The 22,700-nt window shown below is 40.3% G+C and overlaps 2 protein-coding genes and 2 non-coding genes across 4 annotated transcripts; 1 reads left to right on the plus strand and 3 right to left on the minus strand.

Moving 5' to 3' along the window:
- Positions 1–1,826: 1,826 nt before the first annotated feature.
- On the minus strand, positions 1,827–1,898 carry trnae-cuc. The gene has a single exon. It is a non-coding gene; the product is annotated as a tRNA-Glu (tRNA).
- Positions 1,899–2,591: 693 nt separating this feature from the next.
- Positions 2,592–2,663, minus strand: trnae-cuc. The gene has a single exon. It is a non-coding gene; the product is annotated as a tRNA-Glu (tRNA).
- Positions 2,664–5,160: 2,497 nt separating this feature from the next.
- LOC120020200 (caspase-8-like) lies at positions 5,161–11,649 on the plus strand. The gene is made up of 6 exons (XM_038963706.1): positions 5,161–5,267; positions 6,748–7,070; positions 8,081–8,115; positions 8,450–8,555; positions 8,730–9,195; positions 10,404–11,649. Exons 2-6 carry the CDS (start codon positions 6,755–6,757, stop codon positions 10,561–10,563), a joined length of 1,083 nt encoding a protein of 360 aa, XP_038819634.1. The 5' UTR covers positions 5,161–5,267; positions 6,748–6,754; the 3' UTR covers positions 10,564–11,649.
- Positions 11,650–11,736: 87 nt separating this feature from the next.
- Positions 11,737–21,650, minus strand: casp8 (caspase 8, apoptosis-related cysteine peptidase). The gene is made up of 11 exons (XM_038963704.1): positions 21,387–21,650; positions 17,558–17,717; positions 16,929–17,119; positions 16,686–16,791; positions 14,479–14,608; positions 14,243–14,359; positions 14,038–14,150; positions 13,821–13,935; positions 13,589–13,716; positions 13,093–13,463; positions 11,737–12,133 (listed from the first exon to the last, which is right to left on the minus strand). Exons 2-11 carry the CDS (start codon positions 17,663–17,665, stop codon positions 12,004–12,006), a joined length of 1,509 nt encoding a protein of 502 aa, XP_038819632.1. The 5' UTR covers positions 17,666–17,717; positions 21,387–21,650; the 3' UTR covers positions 11,737–12,003.
- Positions 21,651–22,700: the final 1,050 nt, after the last annotated feature.

Raw genomic sequence — 22,700 nt, forward strand, 5'->3', positions numbered from 1 at the left:
ATGTTTTGTCAGATATTATTCATCCTAATCAGACAGGTTTTTTTATATGGACAATACATTGGAGATAATATAAAACAAGTACTGGAAACAATAGAACACTATGAAATATCTGGGAAACCAGGCCTGGTATTCATAGCCAACTTTGAAAAGGCCTTTGATAAAGTACGACTGGAGTTTGAGTACGACTGAACGTCGCCTTGAATATTTCTATTTTGGGGAATTTCTTATAAAATGGGTTAAAGTTATGAATAGTAATCCTAGGTGTAAAATAGTAAATAATGGCTACATCTCAGAAAGTTTTAAACTGTCAAGAGGAGTAAAACAAGGTTGTCCACTATCGGCATATCTATTTATTATTGCCATTGAAATGTTAGCTGTTAAAATCAAATCCAACAATAATATTAAGGGATTACAAATCTAGGGCTTAAAAACAAAGGTGTCATTGTACGCTGATGATTCATGATTTCTTTTAATTAAATCCACAATTAGAATCCCTCCACAGCCTCATTGAGGATCTACTTTTTCTAACCTCTCTGGATTAAAACAAAATTATGATACATTTATGATACTATATTATGTATTGGATCACAAAAAAATAAATAATAATTACATTACCATGTAGTGTACCAATAAAATCGGCTGACAGGATGTGAACATACATATCCCGAAAGAAAGAAATTATCTCTACACTCTACACTCAATACATTTGAATAGAAAGTTGGCAAAAATAGCAAAAATAAAATCACCCCGATTAACTCTGTAGTCATATCACAAACTATTTGTTTATGGTTTTGCCTACACCTAGCGACCTGTTTTTTTAAATTATTTGAGCAAAAAATATTCAATTTTATTTGGAATGGCAAGCCAGACAAATTAAAAGGATTTATTTATATAAAGAATATGAATTCGGGGGGCAGAAATGATTAAATATTAAAGCAGACCTCTCACTAAAGGCATCAGTCATACCAGAGTTGTACTTTTATCCGAACTGGTTCTCTAGCAAATTAGTAAGTATGTCTCACCCCATGTTCAAGAATGGCCTTTTTCCCTTTATTCAGATTACAAACGCTCAATTTTGGTTATTTGAAAACGAAATAATCTCCAAAACATTGTTATTTTTTAAACAAGCCATAGAAAGTTTGTTACAATTTCAGTTTAATCCAGGAAAGACACAACAAATAATACAACAAATATTGTGGTTAAACTCAAATTTACTCATTGAAAAAAAAAAAAATCGATAACGTTTAAAAAAAACACATATAGTCTGGTGGAGTTATGTTACACATGCAGCTAACACAAATATATGGAAATGTCTGCTCGACCCAAAATTACAACCAACTAATTGCAGCATTACCACAAAAATGGAAGGGGGAAAAAGTAAGGAACTTGTCTGTCAGCCCTACATTAAAGACGAAAATTGGTTAAATAAAATTGTGATGAATAAAATATTTACCAGTTTCATTTAAGGACCAAAAAATTGACAGCTGTGCCATATAAACTCAGCAAAAAAAGAAACGTCCCTTTTTCAGAACCCTGTCTTTCAAAGATAATTTGTAAAAATCCAAATAACTTCACAGATCTTCATTGTAAAGGGTTTAAACACTGTTTCCCATGCTTGTTCAATGAACCATAAACAATTAATGAACGGCAGGTCCATGGTGACCATCAAAGTTTTTCATTGTTTTTCACTATGGTAACTGTAAAAAAAACTATGCAAAATACTTGGAACCAGAAGTTGTTCAGTGGGGAATAAGCCCCACTATGAGCTTTTGAATACTTCCAAGCAGTCAAAAACAGTACTTTCAATTGAGTACGCAAAAGTGTAATTCCCTGACCGGGAATCGAACCCGGGCCGCGGCGGTGAGAGCGCCGAATCCTAACCACTAGACCACCAGGGAAACAACACTTTTTGTTCCAACAAGTGACATCACATATATTACACAAAGTACAACTTTGTCCGAATGGGCAGCAATACCAGCTAACTTAAAGTACTCACACTTGGCTTTTACGAGGGAAGAGGGGAGCACACGGTGAGCAAAACACTCTGCAGTAGCGGTGTGAGGGTAAAATCACTGGGGAAGCAAATCCATTAAAAAAGCCATATGTGTTGTGATTATTGCGTTGTTTGCTCTATAACCTTTTAGCCCATAGGCCTAGCCACCGTGATATATACGCCTCACGGCCGAGACAGTAAGAAGACAGTGTCAGAATAAATTCAACGCAACGTCTGTCTGGTGATGTCCACAAAGCACTTTTCATGTAACAAACCTCCTACAGCATGGTCAAGCAAATTAATGTTTCTGACATTAATTTGGGCACCGGAAAGCTCACAACACGTCTTCAATAGTCCAAAGCAGCCCTGTAGTACTCCCGAGCGTCTGCACCTTTGCTCTACCGACTTTGTTAACATGAAGAAAAACAGGTAACATGGCCATCAAAGTTATTCATTGTCATTCACAGTTAACAAGGTGAAACACGATGAAAAAGCCTTGAAACCAGAAATTGTTGAGTGGGGAATAAACCTATGACTTTTTTAAATAATCACACTTATTTTAAAAAGTGTATTTTCAGTTGAGGGGGTCAAAAATGTGTTCCCTGACCGGGAATCGAACCCGGGCCGCGGCGGTGAGAGCGCCGAATCCTAACCACTAGACCACCAGGGAAACTATAAACTTTAGAGAGAAAAGTGAAATAATAAAGCTTTACTTTGCCATAGATATAGAGCAAATACTGTCTTGATAGGGTCATCATGTTAATTATAAATTAAAAGGCACGAGCGATATTCTATGCTCTTGCTTATGCTGGTGTGTCTGTTTGTAGTAGAAATGTCCTTTAGCAAGTAGCTAGAGATAGAGAACAGTAGCTAGAGTTTATACACTTCATTTTATTGTTCTATCTATTAATCTAATCTGCTCACTGTGATTAAAATGTATATCATTTATGCTTATTAAATACAAACTTTCCCCTTTATTTTCACAGCAGACATGGAGTCCAGCTTCAGAAAACTGCCAAATTGAATCCTTGTCTTAAAGGACAGTAAGGATTACAGGAGTTACAGGACAAAAACTACTAAAAGAGCATGGAGCAGGGCTGTCTCCAGACAAAGTGGTGGATTCAGCCAGGAGGGCTGTACTGCTCAGAGGTGGCAACCCAGCAAGCAGAGCACATTTGCTGGGTCAGCATAAGATGCAGTTTGGCCTTCATAAGGAGCAGACCTTCAAGTGGATAGTTGAAAGTGTGCTGGGCTGGGTATTTGGTGGCATCGATGCAGAAAGAATCTGCCTCTCAGCCAGCAAGTAGTGATTTTGCTTTTTAGATTTAGGGCTCTTACGTTTCATACTTTTACTTTTGATACTTAAGTACATCCACCACTGCTTAATATAAGGAATTGAATGTATAACTTTTACTTTGTACTTTCACTCAAGTATGATAATTGGTACTTTTTCACCACTGTACTTAAGTACATTTAAAACCAGATACTTTTTGACTTATACTCAAGTAGTATTTTACTTGGTGACTTTCACTTTTACTTGAGTAATTTTCTATTCAATCAATCAATCAATTTTATTTTATATAGCCCTTCATACATCAGCTAATATCTCGAAGTGCTGTACAGAAACCCAGCCTAAAACCCCAAACAGCTAGTAATGCAGGTGTAGAAGCACGGTGGCTAGGAAAAACTCCCTAGAAAGGCCAAAACCTAGGAAGAAACCTAGAGAGGAACCAGGCTATGAGGGGTGGCCAGTCCTCTTCTGGCTGTGCCGGGTGGAGATTATAACAGAACTATGCCAAGATGTTCAAAAATGTTCATAAGTGACAAGCATGGTCAAATAATAATCATGAATAATTTTCAGTTGGCTTTTCATAGCCGATCATTAAGAGTTGAAAAAATCTTAACCTATTAAGGTATCTTTACGTTTTACTCAAGACAATTGAGTACGTTTTCCACCCCTGCCAGCAACAAGGCACACTTGTTGGGTCAGCACAAGATGCAGTTTAGCCTTGGCTTTAGAGGAAGCAGACCTGTGCTCGGTTTAAAAAATAAAAATAAATGTTTTATTCAAAATACAGATCAACAATTTACATTCTTACATCATACAAAACAGAACGCAGGTATTAACGAGAAAATACTGAAACAAACAATTCTAGTGCAATTGTAATCACTCTGAAAAAATCTTATTGTAATGATTTAGGAAAATGTTATTATTGTCATTGTTCACTAGGGTTAATGTTTTAATAAAATAGTTAAATTCAATCAAAATGTGTAATTTTGGTATAGAATTTGGGAAGTTTTGTTTGTATGAAGTATTTGGTAACAAGAATTAAAAAAATCACAATCATTTCAGTGGTCTTATCATTGCAATAGTAACATATATATTTCATTTCAAAAACATAGGTAGTGTTCATAATGGTAAATAAGTAATTTGCAAGGTTTTCCCAAAATTCTGACACAAATTTACATTCAAAGAACAAGTGAGACAAATTCTCACCTTTTTCACAGAAAACACATATCAATTGCCACAAATTTGGATATCAATAGAATTACATGGATATATCTTATGTAAAATTTTGAAGTGCACTTAACTTTGTTTGGAATACAATATTTGTAAGGCCTTAACCATGCATTTTTCCAGACAATGTCAGGAATAAGCATTTTCCAGAAAAACTTTCCTCTCGGTGTAAGTTGGTTTTGTGAATGAAGAATTTGTCTTATATATTTATTACAACAAGATTTCTCAAGTAAGCCCACACCTTCCAATCTGAGTTCTGGATAAACGTTGTGATCATTACCAAAGCTAAGATGAGTTTTCATCGGTGTAGTTAGACCACTGGGAATGGCTTTGATCACAGAAATAAACTCTGAAAGGTATTGGAAACTCTTTCAATTTTAAAAATTGTTCATATTTGAGAATATTACCCTTGTCGAAAACATCAAGAGCAAAGTCAATATTCCTCTCATGCCAGCTGGGGTAGAACAATGACTTACTTATTCCTTACAGTTATGTCTGAATTATTCCACAAAAGAGCTTTATGTGGGGAAAAATTGTGCAGGAAACATATTTTCCAGGCCATTAAAGCTTGTTGGTGAGACCTGTGCTGGGTATTTGGTGGCATCGGTGAAGATTGAAGCAAAAAAACATGCTGCCAATCAGATGACTTTGAAGGAGTACCTGGAGGTTCCAATCCAGCATCGAGGAGGAAGTGCAGTCAGCGCAAGCGAACACTGAATTATTCCAATCGGCGAGCGAATCACTTTAGTCGTACAGGTAAGTCGTAGCTATTACTATTAGCTATCAAACCGTTGTTAATATATCTTGATAACCACATCGGCAAAATATGCTCACTGATAGTTGACACGAAAGTAACTAGCTAGGCAGCTAACGTTACTCATGCTTAACTTGCGCGTTACTGTAATATTAGCTACTTTTACACTAAACCTATTAACGTTAGCTACCGTAGCCATCAAAGAGTTTCTAAACCTACTAAATCATCTTTGGTATTATTGGGCAGTGGTGGATAATTATCTTAAAAGTAAAGATACCTTAAAAGAAAATGACTCAATTGAAAGTGAAAGTCACCCAGGAAAATACTACTTGAGTAACAATTAAAAGTGAAAGTATTTGGTTTTAAATATGCGTAAGTATCAAAAGTAAATGTAATCTCTAAAATATATTTAATGTATCAAAATTTCAAGTTCAAGTATAAATATTTTCAAATTCCTTATATTAAGCAAACCAGACGGCACCATTTTTTTTATGGACAGCCAGGGGCAAACTTCAACACTCAGACATAATTTATAAGTGAAGCATGTGTGTTTAGTGAGTCCGCCATATTGGAGGCAGTAGGGATGACCAGGGATGTTCTCTTGATAAGTGTGTGAATTGGACTATTTCGGGGGGCACTCAAGATGGCGGGCTGAGAGGGTGTAACATTACTAGCTGAGGAACAATTTTAGGGTTTTCTCACAGCTAAAATCAAAGAGAGCGCAGATGACATCATGGATTTGGTGGAAAAGAACACTATCAGTATCGTACTATTAATGTAGTTTTTGTAGGGTTTTTGGATAAACGCCCAAAATAAGGTCTGTGATAAACACAGGCTTAGGAGATCTTATACATTTTTGTCTGTGAGATAATCTTCATGAGCTAACGTCACTTTTTGTGAAATATGAAGCATTTATGTAATACAAAAAGCACATAAAGCACAAAGACTTTATAATTTACAAATGTCATGCTAACTGACTGATATTATCTCATAGAACAAAACATATATAAGATCTCTTAAGCCTGTGTTAACATTAGACCTTATTTTTCAGCGTTTATCCCAAAACCCTATTCTTTCCCCATTTAATTTTCCTATTAGCAATGGCTGAATGAACCAGAGGTATCTAATTTTCTGATTTTTATGACTACAAGCTTGCGAGCTCTATTGAGGCCACTATCAGTCTCTGGCCCACACTCCCGTACAGTAGGTGGCGGTATTGCACCAATAACATTGGATGCCAACCACTGTAAAACCCCACCGAAGAAGAGGTACAGTGGCGGGACATTTTATTTATTTTTTTACTTCATGGCTTCAACGAGAGGGGGCAGTCGTTCTCCCCTGAACAGGCTAGCTATAACTTGTATCAGTCAATGCATTTTGAATGTGACCCATTCTTGGAATTTCAAAAAACTTATTAGGAACAAGGTAGGTTTTATTAATGTTTAAAATATTTGATATCATGAACAATCTTTCTCTCTTAAGGTCCACCATGCAGCCGTTGAGAGAGAATAAGACTTTGATTACAGAGATCCTGTCTGCGGAACCTGAGTTCATCCTTCAGCATGTGCAGCAGGCGAAGATAGTGAATCAGCGTGAATACAACAACCTACATGTCGCTGGTCATCCCCCAGAGACCATCATCATCAATCTTCTGGATAAAGTGATGAACAAAGGAACGGCAAAATGCCTTGACTTTGTGACCCTGCTGCAGCAACCAAATATCACAGATACCTACCCTAGAATGAAGGAAGTATTCAACAACAACCTCACAGCACCCAGTGACCCATACACAACCTCCAGTACAGGTACTGCACACTACTAGCGGTGCACCACAAGTCTTTCATTGTTCACTGGCACATCCACCAGTAGACTCTACACTACATGTCAATTTACAGATCAATCAACATACATTAGCAACGGTCATCAAAATTCTTATAAGGTTTTAAAAACAGTTATATTAAATGCAACAGTTGGACAATGAGTGAAGATACTCCAAACTTTTAGAATTGTTAAAAACCTATCAGATATTAACTGAATTATAGCACATCAAACATTTGACTGTTTTTATGGATCTGGGTGGGAATTTAGGTATTACATTTGTTGGAAAATGTCCCTTTTTTTCTTAGGATGCACTCATATATACATGTTCCATTTTTTTTGTAAGATTTTATTTAGGTTAGACAATAGAAAATTGACATAGACAAAAGACAACTTAACATTTCACAGACATGGCTCCAATAAACTAGACATGACGTTGGCTGGGACTTAATGCCCAACCTTCGACATAAAGAATAAGAAGAAAGACAAAAACACCAACTCAGACGTACATACATTTCAACAAACATTAATGACACCGTACTTGCTCAGACCTACATGTTCCCAACATATCCATACCCATCTTGTTTGTTCTCGTAATATTTTTTTCAATTTTTTTTATCCTTTGGATATTTCTAGTGCTTGTAATACTTTATGCCATATGGGTTGAAATTGTGCTAATTTGTTTCTCTCTGTTACCAATCTTTTTTGAAATATTTCAATAATAATTCATTTGATTCTCCCACTGCCTTAACGATGGGAGGATTATTTGATTTCCAGTTAAGTCAACTTTTCAAAGGATAAAGTTAAGAGCATTAACAACTTCAAGAAAATGAAAGATTCTACAAGAACCAATATCACTCCCTAAACATACACCCCTACGGAACAATCCTTCCTGTACAATAACATGCTGCTAACCAGTACTGTCAGTTAGCGTGGCTCTGCTTACTCATATTGTCTGTAGTAAGGGACACTAACACATGCTAACGGGTTTTTCCAGATACTACTGGCCAGGCGGTCGGAATGAGCAGTGAGGTAATTGCAGCAATCCCGTATGCTTTCATTCTTAGCTGAAACAAAACCTAACAAATCATCACAACTACACAAAACACAATAAAACTAAACTGCTCAAAACACAACATTCACAATACTACTCACAACCCAACTGAGCACCTCAGACCACCACCAACTCCAGTCAAGCCAATGAATAAAACATATTTTTCTTTTTGCACTACAAAACATACACAAGGAACATAGAGCTTTTAACCTGTGTACACAGCTCTGAGTTAAGTAAGTGTTTGTCTCCTGACTACGCAGTGTGTGTATGCACTTTTGTGCTTAATCCCATGGCTTTTCTCTGTGTTTCCAGGTCTGTCAATACCGAATGACCAGCCTGCCACGTGGTCATTGTTTAATCATCAACAATGTGAACTTTAATGAAATGAAGGAAAGACAGGGATCAGACAAAGATGCTGGTAATGTAACCAATGTGTAAAACAGTTCTAACATATTTGTTCCATATTGTTGTTACATGAACATTGATCTTGTTCCTCTTGCCTCAAAACATCCTGGTATTGTAAAAGGGACATATTTATGTGGCTTGGTTTAGTGTTTTTCTTGAAATTGTTTCGTGTGTGCTTTTCCTGTAGATGTTCTGAAGGATGTGTTCCAGTGGCTCGGTTTTGAGGTGACTGTACTCCTAGACCAGACAGCAGTGCAGGCCCGCAAGGAATTGAAGAGGTTTGGTGACGAGACGCATGGCGACGCCTTTGTCTGCTGCGTACTGAGTCATGGTGACAAAGGAGTTATCTATGGCACAGACAACGAACCCATCTCCATCAATGACCTCTTTTCACCCTTCAAAGGCACCAACTGCTCCACCCTCATTGGCAAGCCCAAGGCCTTCTTCATCCAGGCATGTAGGGGGAAAGATACCCAAGCTAGAGTGCAGTTGGAGGCAGACACAAATCCAGGTCACCAGATCTACATTCCAGCTGATGCTGATTTCCTGTTTGCCATGGCCACTGTTGAAGACTACTACTCGTTCAGAGACCCAACCCGTGGGTCCTGGTTCATCCAGACTCTGTGCAAACAGCTCAAACAGGGCTGTCCCAGGTGAAGCATGATTGAATATGTGCTCTAGAGCACCAATTCTGGCGGGTCGCGTCGGGAGGTTTTGAATGGCTCGCTGGCATCTGAGTAAAAACAAAAAGTTTATACATTTTTTATGAAAAAAATACTACAGTCTGAACTTTAAACCAGGTTAAAAAAGTGTGTAGAAATTATAATGAACTTACATTTTTTTATAATTTAAAGTGGCTTTTTGGGCGACCTGACCAAATTCACATAGAAATGTGAGTTATAGATCTATCATTCTACTTGAAAGCAAGTCTAAAGCGGTAGATCTGTTCTATGTGCACTATTTCTATGCCTCCCATTCTTTTTTTTTTGTTACGTCTTTTACTTTCGGTTAGGTACACAATCTTCAAAGACCTGAAACAACAATAATATATATATATAAAATAAATTTCAGTGGTTTAGATGGTGCAATGATTCTCTATAATCTTATTTTGTCACAAAAACTGAAATTAGGCTAACTATTAGAGTTTTAGCAACCAGGAAATGGCGGAGCGATTTTTGCATAGTGTAATTGTAATCTCTGAAAATGTTTTCTTCTTCACAGTATTTTCAATATAAAGCTATTAGCAGTGCTATTTTGGTTGATTTTTGTGGTCTCAAACTAGTGAGTTTATTAACATTCTTAAAGAATATGGGCAAAATTTTATTATTGACAATGAAAGAGGTGGGAATGTTTTTCCCTATAATTGTAACATTTACTATCAATATAGCATTAAAAATAGTTTTCCAGATTGTATTTTAGAGATTTATTTCTCGCGATACGAATATTGGGTCGCAAATGAAACAGCCTGGTACAATTTCTGTCCCGAGGCCAAACCATTTGAGAAACAATGCTCTAGAGGAGGCTAAAATATTCTTACATGGCCATGACCTAAACAAAGCAGATGTTTAGTAGGAAAGAGCTGACAATACAAAACTGACCATATTCTACAGAATAACAGTGTTATTCGGAACTCCAGTCTACACACTGTCAGGTGTAAACCAGGGACTTGTCTAGTTAAATAAAGGCTAGAACAAGATTACCATAAAATCTATTAGCTCGCAGTGAGCAAGTCCCCTGACTAATCAGAAATTAATGCATTGCTGGCGACGAGAACTGTATATTTTATGGGCGCTGTGCGTTGTCTTTACTGGGTGTTAATGTCTTCGTTGTCTGGTATGTGTGTGTCTCCTGCTCTCTCTAGAGGTGATGACATCCTGACCATCCTAACACAGGTCAATAGAGTCGTGAGCCAGAAGGATGACCGATACAAGGCGGCCGGGGAATACAAGCAGGCCAAGCAGATGCCCGAGCCCAAGTACACGCTGACGAAGAGGCTGGTGTTCACAGTGCCGACCCAATGAGACGACGCCAGACAAAAGAGAAAGTGAGACATCTCACAGGCCAATTTTTGTATGGTAGGGCGAGCGGAGAGACAGTTTTTATTGGGCAGTTTCCCATTGAAAAAAATCCTGTCTGTGTAAGTGGGCGTCCACTCTCACGTGAGCATGCCAGAGATTTCCGAAGAACTGTTAGCTCACGCGGGAAAGCATGCGCACACGAGTGCTTGACCTTGACCATTTTTTTTCAATGGTAAACAGCCTTTATTAGACATCTTCATTAAACACCATCTTTGACGATGGGTTATGACCCAACAGCCTCAAGACCCAGAGGTCACATCCTGTTGTCGTGGTCACTGTGGTGTTTTATGTTTATGTTCTGAGCTGATCTGTTGCTTGGTGTTGAAATGAAAGTTTTTTTATGCCTTGTTTGAATATTTTTTCCTTTTATAGTGGGGAGTTTAGGTGGTTTCGTGCTCGTGGGAATGATGCGTTCATGTGCTAGTCGGAAATGGGAAAATCAGAAATTTCCGACTTGCAAACTAATGGTGAGCTAGCTAACATAACTAATAATAAAGTTAGCTAGCTTGCTTAACATTGACATATGGTCAAACTGGCTACATTCTCCATCTTGGTAAGGTTGTAATTGTCCAAAACAGATTTGTCATCTTCAGGTTCAAAAGGTAAAAAGTCAGTGGTGATACATCACAATTTGGCAACAAGATTTTCTGAGTTTGCCACTTGGAGGGTTGGTTAAATGAAATATCCCACTGGGAACTAGGAGCTTCCGATAGCACGTGAACGCAAATCCTGCAGATATACCAAAAGTCCAGTGACATTGCTGCATCTCAATCAAGTAAACTAGGCTAGATTAAACCAAACTATAAATGTATTTGATATGTGAAGAGTTCAGAATCACCATTCTTTGTAAACAAGTGGATTCTCATAGCAAGAACAAAGTAATTGATATCAACACATTGCTTAAGCTTGACTTTATTGCATGTTGTGATTTAATCTTCTTTCCTTATTTGGGTTATTTTTACAATCATGTTCTTACCTGCCTTTCACCTTAACATATTTTATACCTGAAAATAAATATCTTAATCAACAGTTGGTTGCTGAAGTCTTATTAAATCGTATTCTCCTCAGAATTAGAGACATTTTGTTGAACTTTAAAAATGTGAAACATGGCCAATAGAAAAATACACCCATTTTACTGATCATCTCCAGAACACATTTATTACAGATAAAGTAAACGTTCCACAATTTCCAGCATTTAATGGAAAAATGTATTAATCTCATGAGTTTGAAACATCTTTCAGGAAATCAGACATGCCAACCAATGTTCAACACACTGTCTTATGGGAGGTAGAGGCTGCTGTGGTAGGGTTCCTGAGAGTGACAGCTCACTGTTCAGACATGACAGCCATTCTGAAGTTGATTGGTCAGCCAACCAGAGGTGTTTCAGAAGTAGGGGAGGAAGAGTTTCTTGGTGAGGGTGTACTTGGGCTCGGGCATCTGTTTGGAGTCTCTATACACTCCTCTGCTGACCTCACGATTCACACGCGTCAGCACCGACAGAATATCCTCCCCTCTACACAGGAAACAGGAAATACACATCACAATACATCTCTCACCTGTTATAGAGATGTATGTTTTTAACCTTTATTTAACTAGGCAAGTCAGTTAAGAACAAATTCTTATTTACAATGATGGTCAAACCCGGAAGACGCTGGGTCAATTGTGTGCCACCCTATGGGACTCCCAATCACGGCTGGTTGTGATACAACCTGGATTCGAACCAGCGTGTCTGTGGTGATGCCTCAAGCACTGAGATGCAGTGCCTTAAACCACCATGCCACTCGGGAGCCCAGAGATCACAACGTTGTATCTGCCATTATGGTGTCTGTGCAATCTCAATTTTAAAATAGTCAAATTTCTTCTTTTGATGTTTGAAAAAAGTGGCAAGCTTATATGGCCACCTGCAGTGCTGGAGTCTTGAACCAAATCTTATGTGAAATTAATTTGTGACCACTAGATGGCGGTCATATAGCTTAAAGCCATTTACAAACTAAACAAACCAATTTGAAGAAGACGATAAGGGTCTGATCATTGGCCGATCTCTCCCAACCCGTAGGAATTCCCACCGGTTGACTATTTAAAGGCCCAGTGTAGTCAAAGTTAAGTTTGGGCTTGCCTGGTGACATCACAAGGCAGTAAATTGGTTAATAGACGAAGAGAGTTCCAAATCTCTGTCAAGTTTTAAGTTTTCCCCTCCCTACTCAGACCACTCCCAGACAATCCTAGCAAAATTCTTCCTTGAGAAATAGTTTGCTAAAAAGCACAACAAAAAATTATGAAAAACTATTACAGTAAGGTACTTAATTGTTACCCAGAAATGATTTGATATTGATATAAAAACAGCTGCATTGGGCCTTTAAAATGGTGGAATCCCTCAATGGCAACATCCCAAAAATGGGTTATTTCTATGTAATGATCTTTATACATCTCTATGGTTAATGCCAAACCTAACCCCCTTCCCTTCTAATTCACCTGTCCGCTCCCCACTCCAGCTGTTTGCAGAGCTCCTGGATGTAGATGGAACCTTCCTTAGTGTTTCGGAATGACTTGCACTCCTCCACTGTTGCCATACCGATCAGGAAGTCTGCATGCCAGGGGATGGACTCGATGGCGCCGGCGTCTGCCTCATATCGCCCCTCTCTCTGCCTTATGGAGGGGAGTAATAGGGCCCCTCGCTGGAAGCCCTTCCCCTGGCAGGCCTGGATGAAGAACAGTTTGGGTTTGCCCATCAGAGAAGGGCACTGCTTGCTGGTGAAGGGTTGTGTGAGGGAGCTAATGGGCACCTCCCCCCCATCTGTCCCAAGCACACAACCCTTCTCCCCATGGGACAGCACACACACCACCTAGGACCAGGCACAGGGATTAGAATAGTTGAACCTACTTTAAGTCATTGGAGTCCAATTGGGCTTCAAGAGTAGAGCTACTGTACCTCCTGAAGAGACTGGAGAATTATGACCTCACTACTCACCAGAGCATCTGCCTGTATGTGACTCCGCCCTCCAAGCTCCTCTACCGCCCCCAACATGGTCTTCTCTGTCAGGTCGCTACACACTTCCACTTTAAACCCCAACCCGGAGAACACATTATGCAGAGCCTCTACACACAGAGACAGATGGGAGAATTTAACATCCAGGTTGGCCAATGGGGTTCACTGAATGAGATTAGGCTCATAATATCAACCAATGAGCGAGAATGCTTACTCTCGTCCTGCTCAGTTCCTGGTCTGTCTGTCAGACCTGAAAATCCCATGAAGTGGTGGTTATTGATGATTAAGCACGTCCCCCGAGGATTACAGGTCATGGAATAGTGCTCCATCTGTTGGGCAAACACACACACACAGGAGTTACCACCATGGACAAAAATCAACCAAATGTTAGATTCTATGTTTGGTGTCTAAAGTGTATCCCACTTTCTAACCTCAGAGGTCTTCCAGGATTGCATTGGTGAAGTGGTCACCTGGTCAGGCCCAGACCCAGGCTGAGTTTCCGTCATTGCATCGGAGGACAACCTTGTGCGTTGCCCATGCTCACCTGTGGACAAGAACACACTTCAACTACCTGTGTGTGTGTGTGTGTGTGTGTGTGTGAGAGTGTGTGTGTGAGTGTGTGTGTGAGAGACTTACAGCTGGGCCGTGTCTCTGATATAGACAGGCTCTGTAGTGACTGAGGGGAGCTGAGTTGCTGTTCCTGGTTGCTGATTGGCTGAACAGAGTACTCCTGCCGTGACACACTGCCCCTTGCTGAAAAACAGCAACCACATGAAAAAATAACTATATTTTAATATACTGCATAAATACTGAACTATCAATCAGTGCAAGAGAGTGGTGTGAGAGAGCTAGCCAGGTGTGTCAATATGTACCTTCTCTATGCTGCTGTACTGTGTGGGCCAGCTGTGTGTCACACTCCTCCAGTATCCTCTGTAGCTCATCCAGTCTGTCCTCTGTCAGCAGATCCTGCCTCTCCATCTCACACAGCACCTCCAGGGCCGTCTATGGGGGAGAAAGAGAGAGCGAGAGAGAGAGAGAGTGTAATTGTGTGTGTGTGTGTGTGTGTTAGGCTGCGTTTACAAAAAGGCAGCCCAATTCTGATATTTTCAAAAGCTGATCTGATTGGACAAAAGACCAATTAGTGAAAAAAAAGATCAGAATTGGGCTGCCTGTGTAAACGCAGCCATAGAGCTCTCATTTTCAGCCCGAACCCGACGGGGCCTGACGGGCTTTTAACAGGCTGGGTCTGAATTTCTGGAAAGGTGCATTTTTAGAAGTAGACGCTCGAATTGTTTGGTACAGACCTGGATAGTAAGACAGAACTCTGCAGGCTATCTCTGCAGTAGAGTGCAACGCCGCCCCCTTTGGCAGTTCTATCTTGGCGGAAAATGTTATAGGTAGGGATGGAAATTTCAGGGTTTTTGGTGGTTTTCCTAAGCCAGGATTCAGACACGGCTAAGATATTCCGGGTTGGCAGAATGTGCTAAAGTAGTGAATAAAGCAAACTTAGGGAGTAGGCTTCTAATGTTAACATGCATGAAACCAAGCCTTTTACGGTTACAGAAGTCAACAAATGAGAGCACCTGGGGAGTAGGAGTGGAGCTAGGCACTGCAGGTCCTGGATTAACCTCTACATCACCAGAGGAACAGAGAAGTAGGATAAGGGTACGGCTAAAGGCTATAAGAACTGGCCGTCTAGCACGTTCGGAACAGAGAGTAAAAGGAGCAGGTTTCTGGGCACGATAGCATAAATTCAAGGCATAATGTACAGACAAAAGGTATGGTAGGAAGAGAGTACATTGGAGGTAAACCTAGGCATTGAGTAATGATGAGAGAGATATAGTCTCTAGAGACGTTTAAACCAGGTGATGTCATCGCATATGTGGGAGGTGGAACAACATGGTTGGTTAAGGCATATTGAGCAGGGCTAGAGGCTCTACAGTGAAATAAGACAGTAATCACTAACCAGGACAGAAATGGATAAGGCATATTGATATTAGGGAGAGGCATGCGCAGCCAAGTGAATCGTATGGGTCCAGTGAGTGGTTGGGCTGGCTGGGGACACGGCAATTCAGACAGTTAGCAGGCCGGGGCTAGCAAGCTAGCAGAAGGGCCTTAGAGGGACGTCGCGATGGGGGAAAGTCTGTTTTTGCCTCCTCGTGCGGTGACGTCGATAGACCAGTAGTGGAATTAGTATGGTTCCAAGTATCAGAGGGGTCCAAGTCCAATTGGTAAAATGGGTATAGTGGTCCAAGAAACTGGCCGATGGATCAGCTAACAGTCCAATATGCTCTAGATAGCTAGCAGGCCGCGGTTAGCAGAATGGGCCTTCAGGGGACGTCTGAGGGGCCTGTTGGAATCCTCGGGCAGATTATGTCAGTTTTCCAGTCGTGAAGGATCGGCGGGGTTCCGTGCCCCGTACCGGCAGTAGAAGGGGTCCGGATATTGCAGCCGAAGAGTGGGCTTCAGGAGTAGCCCAGGAGCCCTCGCCGGGAGATGGGCATAGCATAGGCTAGCTCCAGGCTAATTGGTGCTTGCTCTGGGACGGAAACGTTAGCCAGGAGTAGTCAACCCGGGTTGCGGTTAGCTAGCTGCGATGGTCCAGATGAAAAGGTACAGAGTTTGCGGTAGGAATCCGGGGATATGGAGAGAAAAATAGGTCCGGTATGCTCTGGTTTGAAACGCGTTGTACGAACTGGCGAGAGCTTTCCGAGCTAAAGGTTAGCTGATGACCGCTAGCAGTGGTTAGCTGACTGGTAGCTGGTAAGCTAGCAAGTTTCAGTTGAGGAATTCCAGTTCCAATGGAAGTAGAAATACTTTAGAAAATAAAAAAACAGATCCACACCTCATTGGGTGAGGCGGTCGCAGGAGAGTATTTTGAAGTTGAGGTTTAGGAATAATATTAAAAAGAATGCGAAGAAAAAGATTAAAAAAGACAAAGACGTCTAACTGCTACGCTATCTTGGATTCATTCCATTTATGTGATGTTGGACTCGGGTAGGGCTCGGGCTAGGTCGGACCAGGCTCAAATTTTCTAGTGTTCATTTGCTAATGAGTGTGTGCATGTAGGTGTTCTTACATTGCAGGGATCCAGTCGTCCTCTGGGAAGTTTGTCACTCAGCAAAAACTTAATCTTAGTGAGATTCTCCTTAGTTACATCTTCTGAGACCTTATACAACATCCTCCTGAGAAAGAAAGAGAAAGACGTAATGCAACCAGTGAATTACCAGAATGTCCAGCTGTTCAGTGTTGCTGTGCTATGTGGTCCATTGTGGTGAGAATGCAGTCACACACACACACACACACACACCTCTGTGCTCACCTGTACTGTGAGAGGGCAGGGCATGCGTCTGTCTGGGTGTGGGCCGTTTGCTCCGGCTGTCTGCCGTCTGTCTCCAGGAGGCGGAGAAGGTCCAGTCGACCGATGACAGAGAGGAGTTGGGACAGGAAGTAGTGGTCCTCCAGCAGGCTTTTCTCCTGCAGCCTCATGAACAGGCCACGCCCATCCTCCACCTGAAGCCAGACCACAAAGGATTAGACAGTGTTGCGTTCCGAATCTCTACATTTTCTTTCACTGATATAAAATGAATGGACTGATGGGAAATATAATGATAGGAAACTCTATAGCCATGGACCACTTTGAAAACAAGCGTTTTAATTAAAGCTTTAATTAAAACATGCTCTGGGGATCCAATGTACATTTAGTGTTTTACATTTTTTATACCCAAATTCAATTCAAATTTATGGTATTGGTTACACCTTTCATCAGTTTCCATTTGGCACTTGTAACATCTGAAAGGATTTCAAAGCAATATGGCATAAACTCCATAGTCTGCTTGAGGGCTAGGATGTGCTATTACCACAAACCTAATACCTATCATCCAATCACTTCAAAGGAGGTTAGGATTGGCCATTCATCTCGATCTTAGCCCTCTGTATGTGGTCCCTCACCGTCTCCAGGCGTTTCCTATTGAGCACATCTCTGCACAGGAAGCACAGGGCAGCCACCTCGGAGGAGTCCAGCTCCTCATCGATACGAGACAGCAGGCGCAGGTCCATCACACACTGGCTCCCCCGACCAGACCGCACTGCAACATCCACTTGCACAGGGCTATGAGAGAGCGAGAGAGAGAGGGGGAGGAGAGAAAGTAGAGGAGGCTTGTAGTCAAACATGTTGGTCCATTATTGCTGGGTCAGGTATGAGGAGATGACCAGGAGGAAGGCTTCCTAAAGGGCTATGAGAAATGACCAGTCTATATAACTCCTGGATGACAGGATGAGAAACCCACAGGCCACAGTCATCAGTGAAGGATGTATGAATGAAGGAGAGGTGAGCTCAGTGAGTTCATATTGTTTTATAGATAGGATGTCAACATGTGTTTTTTCCCATCATTACCTGATTAGGTTTTTCCTAGTCATAGATATTTTTATTTTACCCTTATTTTACCAGGCAAGTTGACCGATAACAGATTGTAATTTACAGCAACCACCTGGGGAATAGTTACAGGGGGAAGAAACAGATGAATGAGCCAACTGGAAGCTGGGGATGATTAGGTGGCCACGATGGTATGAGGGCCAGATTAGAAATTTGGCCAGGACACCGGTGTAACACCTTTACTCTTACGATAAGTGCCACGGAATCATTAGTTACCACAGAGAGTCAGGACATCCATTTACATCCCATCCGAAAGATGGCACCTACACTGGGCAATGTCCCCAATCACTGTCCTGGGGCATTATGCTCTCCTTACATGCATGTTGATTTTGTCTCCCCACACCAGATGCGATCAGGACATGCAGGTTGAAATAAACTCTGAACCAATTATATTAATTTGGGGACAGGTCGAAAAGTATGAAACATTTATGACAATTTAGCTAGCGAGCTTGCTGTTGCTAGCTAATCCGTCCTGGGATATAAACATTGGGTTGTTATTTTACCTGAAATGCACAAGATCCTCTACTCAGTTCATCTTTCAATCACCCATGTGGGTATATGCTCCTAAAAACCAATGAGGAGATTTGAGAGGCAGGACTTGCAGCGCGTTGAGCATCACAAATAGAACCAAGTTCTATTTTAGCGCCCGGCTACGCAGACGCTCGCGAGCAGTGTGGGTGCAATGATTGAATAACATGCATGTGTACATTTATTTTGCAACGCTAGCACACGCGACACGAGCGGTGTGGTGAGCATGTTAGACCAGAGGAAAGAGTGCCTCCTACTGGAAAATTATTCTACCAGTCTCAGCAAAAGCGGGGTGGGAAATACTCAGTAGGGTCTCTAATAACCAAATACATGTGTTATACATATTAGTGATCGGGGGGGGGGGGGGGGGGGGGCAGTATACAGTTACATATCTGGATATTATTTTTGACGATATATATCGTATCAACAATATCGCAATATTATTTTTGCGCTGGTTGGCTGTCCCTGTACTTTTGGGTGTCAGGGAAAATGTACAGAGTAAAACATACATTGTTTTCTTCAGGAATGTAGTGAAGTAAAAGTGGTTCAAATATAAATAGTAAAGTACAGATACCCCTTCCACTGCCCCCAATGAGGTACATGGGATACATATACTTGGGCTATATGAACCATTAAAGTCCAAAAGTCAAACCTTTTTATTGTGACCAAGCTGGGTTTAAGAAAATAATTAGAAGGCTATGCATAGCTGGGGTGAACCTATAGCAACATGATTTTACTGGGATACTGACAACTTTTTATTTGTTAGGCCAAAGCGATTGACCTGATGCATTTTTTGGAACATGTCGAGGCTGCCCTCAGGCTGATTTAAATGTGTAAAGGTGCAGCCAGCACATCCCCATTAGATTAATCTAGGACAGATTAATGTCAGTCCATCATTGTCTTTGAAGCAGTTCTCAACCAATCACCAATCCATTAGGGCAAGACAAGAGTACATGAAAGTCTAGTATGGAATGGCATTTTATTTCACACTGGAAGCAAACAGGGTAAGCACTTTTTTTTTTTTTATACAATGTTTTGTTTTTCTAGCTGATATTCAACACAGCAATAGTAAATGATTGTATTGTTTTGAAATTAATATAACATGCAGGACTAAATGAGTGTCTATAACAAGACAGACTGCGTAATAACCAGCCATTTGACAAAGCCCCCCTGAAAAACAGAATATTTGATTAGTATAAAGACCTTACATCAGGGATCATCAACTAGATTCAGCAGCGGGACGATTTTTTTCTTGAGGGGATGTTCGGAACAGAATTACAAATAATTTGTGGACTGCAAGAAGCCCAAACAGATAAAATATTTAACTAAAACAATTTCAAACCTTGCTTACAAATGTATATGATCACGTGTCTCTCGATTATGCATGGAAATACTTCACAACAGATTTCGTTAATTAAAATCATTTGGAGCTGATTTCCTTGTGTTTTTAGTTATGTATAATGATAAAATTCAACAACAAAAAAAGCTCAGAAAACTTGGGGGCTAAATAAAGCCACCCGCGGGCCATATTCGGCAGCCAGTTTGGGAACCGTGCCTTACGTAAAGTTATGCTGTGTTTTTTTACAGACCCTACTTTTAAAATGTATTTTACCTTTATTTAACTAGGCAAGTCAGTTAAGAACAAATTCTTATTGTCAATGACAGCCTAGGAACAGTGGGTTAACTGCCTTGTTCAGGGGCAGAACGACAGATATGTACCTTGTCAGCTCGGGGATTCGATCTTGCAACCTTTCGGTTACTAGTCCAATGCTCTAAACTCAAGGCTACGCTGCCGCCCCACAACTTAGTTGTGGCCAATGGAATGGGTGGAGTATAAAGTGCTCCTGGCCCCGACGTACAGGACGAAAATCGATTCGGAGCAGGAGGCGAGTTTGATAAGGACTCACCCCATTCCTGTACAAAGGACCGAAGACAGCTTTTTAAGAAAGTTACTTTTTTTTCTCTTTACATGTTTCATGTCTTAAAAATGTTTTACTTTTGTTAAATCATTTTAAATGGCTTTTACAGATTTGGGTGTTTTACATGAAAAAGTACTTTTATTTATGTACTTTTTAACAATTTAAACGTAATATTCAAATGCTGTTTTTTATGTGTATAAATGTAGTAAATATATAAATGAGCTGTTTTAAAAGTAAATGTGACAATAAAACTTTAAATAAATAAATAAATAAAGTGCTCCTGGGTAATTATGACAAATTCACGCGATGTCGGAAACTCGAGTTTCCCACTTGGGAAGTATCAGAATTAAACAATAGGAAGCTTTACGCAAATAACTTACATTCATTTGACATAAAGTGAACGTGGCATTAGACCACAGTCCCCCAGGAAATAACACCATCTGTAGATTCTACAGACCCAAATGAGTATTTCCCACCCCACTTAGGCGTAGACAGGTAGAACATTGGCCATTGATTAAAATTCTACATCTTTTTATCAGCTAATGATATTTTAATCCCCTGTCCCCACAGGAGGCCTTTTGGTAGGCCGTCATTGTAAATAAGAATTTGCTCTTAAGTGACTTGCCTAGCTAAATAAAGGTTAAATAAAAACAAATAAATACAGTGTTGAAATGTGGGCTTTTATTTAGAAAGTTCCCCGATTAGCATAAAAAGTGAGGTCATCATTTGTGCTGCTGGCAGAATAGTTTATTCTGTACTTTTGAAATCGCAAATACTATGCAAGAAATGTCTACACCATGTTAAATGAAATCAACTCGTAATTAAACAGTAATACAGCATTTGACTGTTGTCATGAATAGGAACTTAAAATAAACTTTAAAAGGCGGACAAAACTCACCTTGGGTCGGCTGGGCGAGTTTTTCCCGCCGGCTTCTTCTACTAACGAAACTACGTAGTCAATTAATGAGACGCCAATGAGATAAAACACGACTAAATAAAGAGGACAGCCAATTCACTCAACTGTAACATACACTGTACGCAAAATGTATACAAAAAAAATACATAAAAATTCCACTGCCACCGCACTCTTCGAGCTGTCCCGTTTTCTTTTCGGTTCGACTTCTTCACCACGGTTTTATCATTTGAGTCAGGAAGTAGGTTATGACAATGGGCGTGGTTGTACAGTAACATGACGCATTGAATAAAATGCAAAAAAATGTCGTCATCCCTCTTCTGTTCACAGAGACAGATAATTATAGGGCCTTTGTTGTTGTATGTACAGTTGAAGTCGGAAGTTTACATACACCTAGGCTGGAGTCATTAAAACTTGTTTTTCAACTAATCCACACATTTCTTGTTAAAAACTATAGTTTTGGCAAGTCGGTTAAGACATCTACTTTGTGCATGACACAAGTAATTTTTCCAACAATTGTATACAGACAGACTATTTCACTTATAATTCCATGTATCACAATTCCAGTGGGTCAGAAGTTTACATACACTAAGTTGACTGTGCCTTTAAACAGCTTGGAAAATTCCAGAAAGTGATGTCATGGCTGTAGAAGCTTCTGATAGGCTAATTGACATAATTTGAGTCAATTGGAGGTGTACCTGTGGATGTATTTCAATGCCTACCTTCAAACTCAGTGCCTCTTTGCTTGACATCATGGGAAAATCAAAAGAAATCAGCCAAGACCTCAGAAGAAATTGTAGACCTCCACAAGTCTGGTTCATCCTTGGGAGCAATTTCCAAACGTCTGAAGGTACCACATTCATCTGTACAAACAATAGTACGCAAGTATAAACACCATGGGACCACACAGCCGTCATACCGCTCAGGAAGGATACGCTTTCTGTCTCTTAGCGATGAAGGTACTTTGGTGAGAAAAGTGCAAATCAATCCCAGAACAACAGCAAAGGACCTAGTGAAGATGCTGGAGGAAACAGGTACAAAAGTATCTATATACACAGTAAAACGTGTGCTATATCAACAAAACCTGAAAGGCCGCTCAGCAAGGAAGAAGCCACTGCTCCAAAACCGCCATAAAAAAGCCAGACTAGGATTTGCAACTGCACATGGGGACAAAGATTGTACTTTTTGGAGAAATGTCCTCAGGTCTGATGAAACAAAAATAGAACTGTTTGGCCATAATGAACATCATTATGTTTGGAGGAAAAAGGGGGAGGCTTGCAAGCCGACAAACACCATCCC

Source organism: Salvelinus namaycush, chromosome 25 (genome assembly GCF_016432855.1).
Source record: "Salvelinus namaycush isolate Seneca chromosome 25, SaNama_1.0, whole genome shotgun sequence".
NCBI classification, from domain to species: Eukaryota; Metazoa; Chordata; class Actinopteri; order Salmoniformes; family Salmonidae; genus Salvelinus; species Salvelinus namaycush.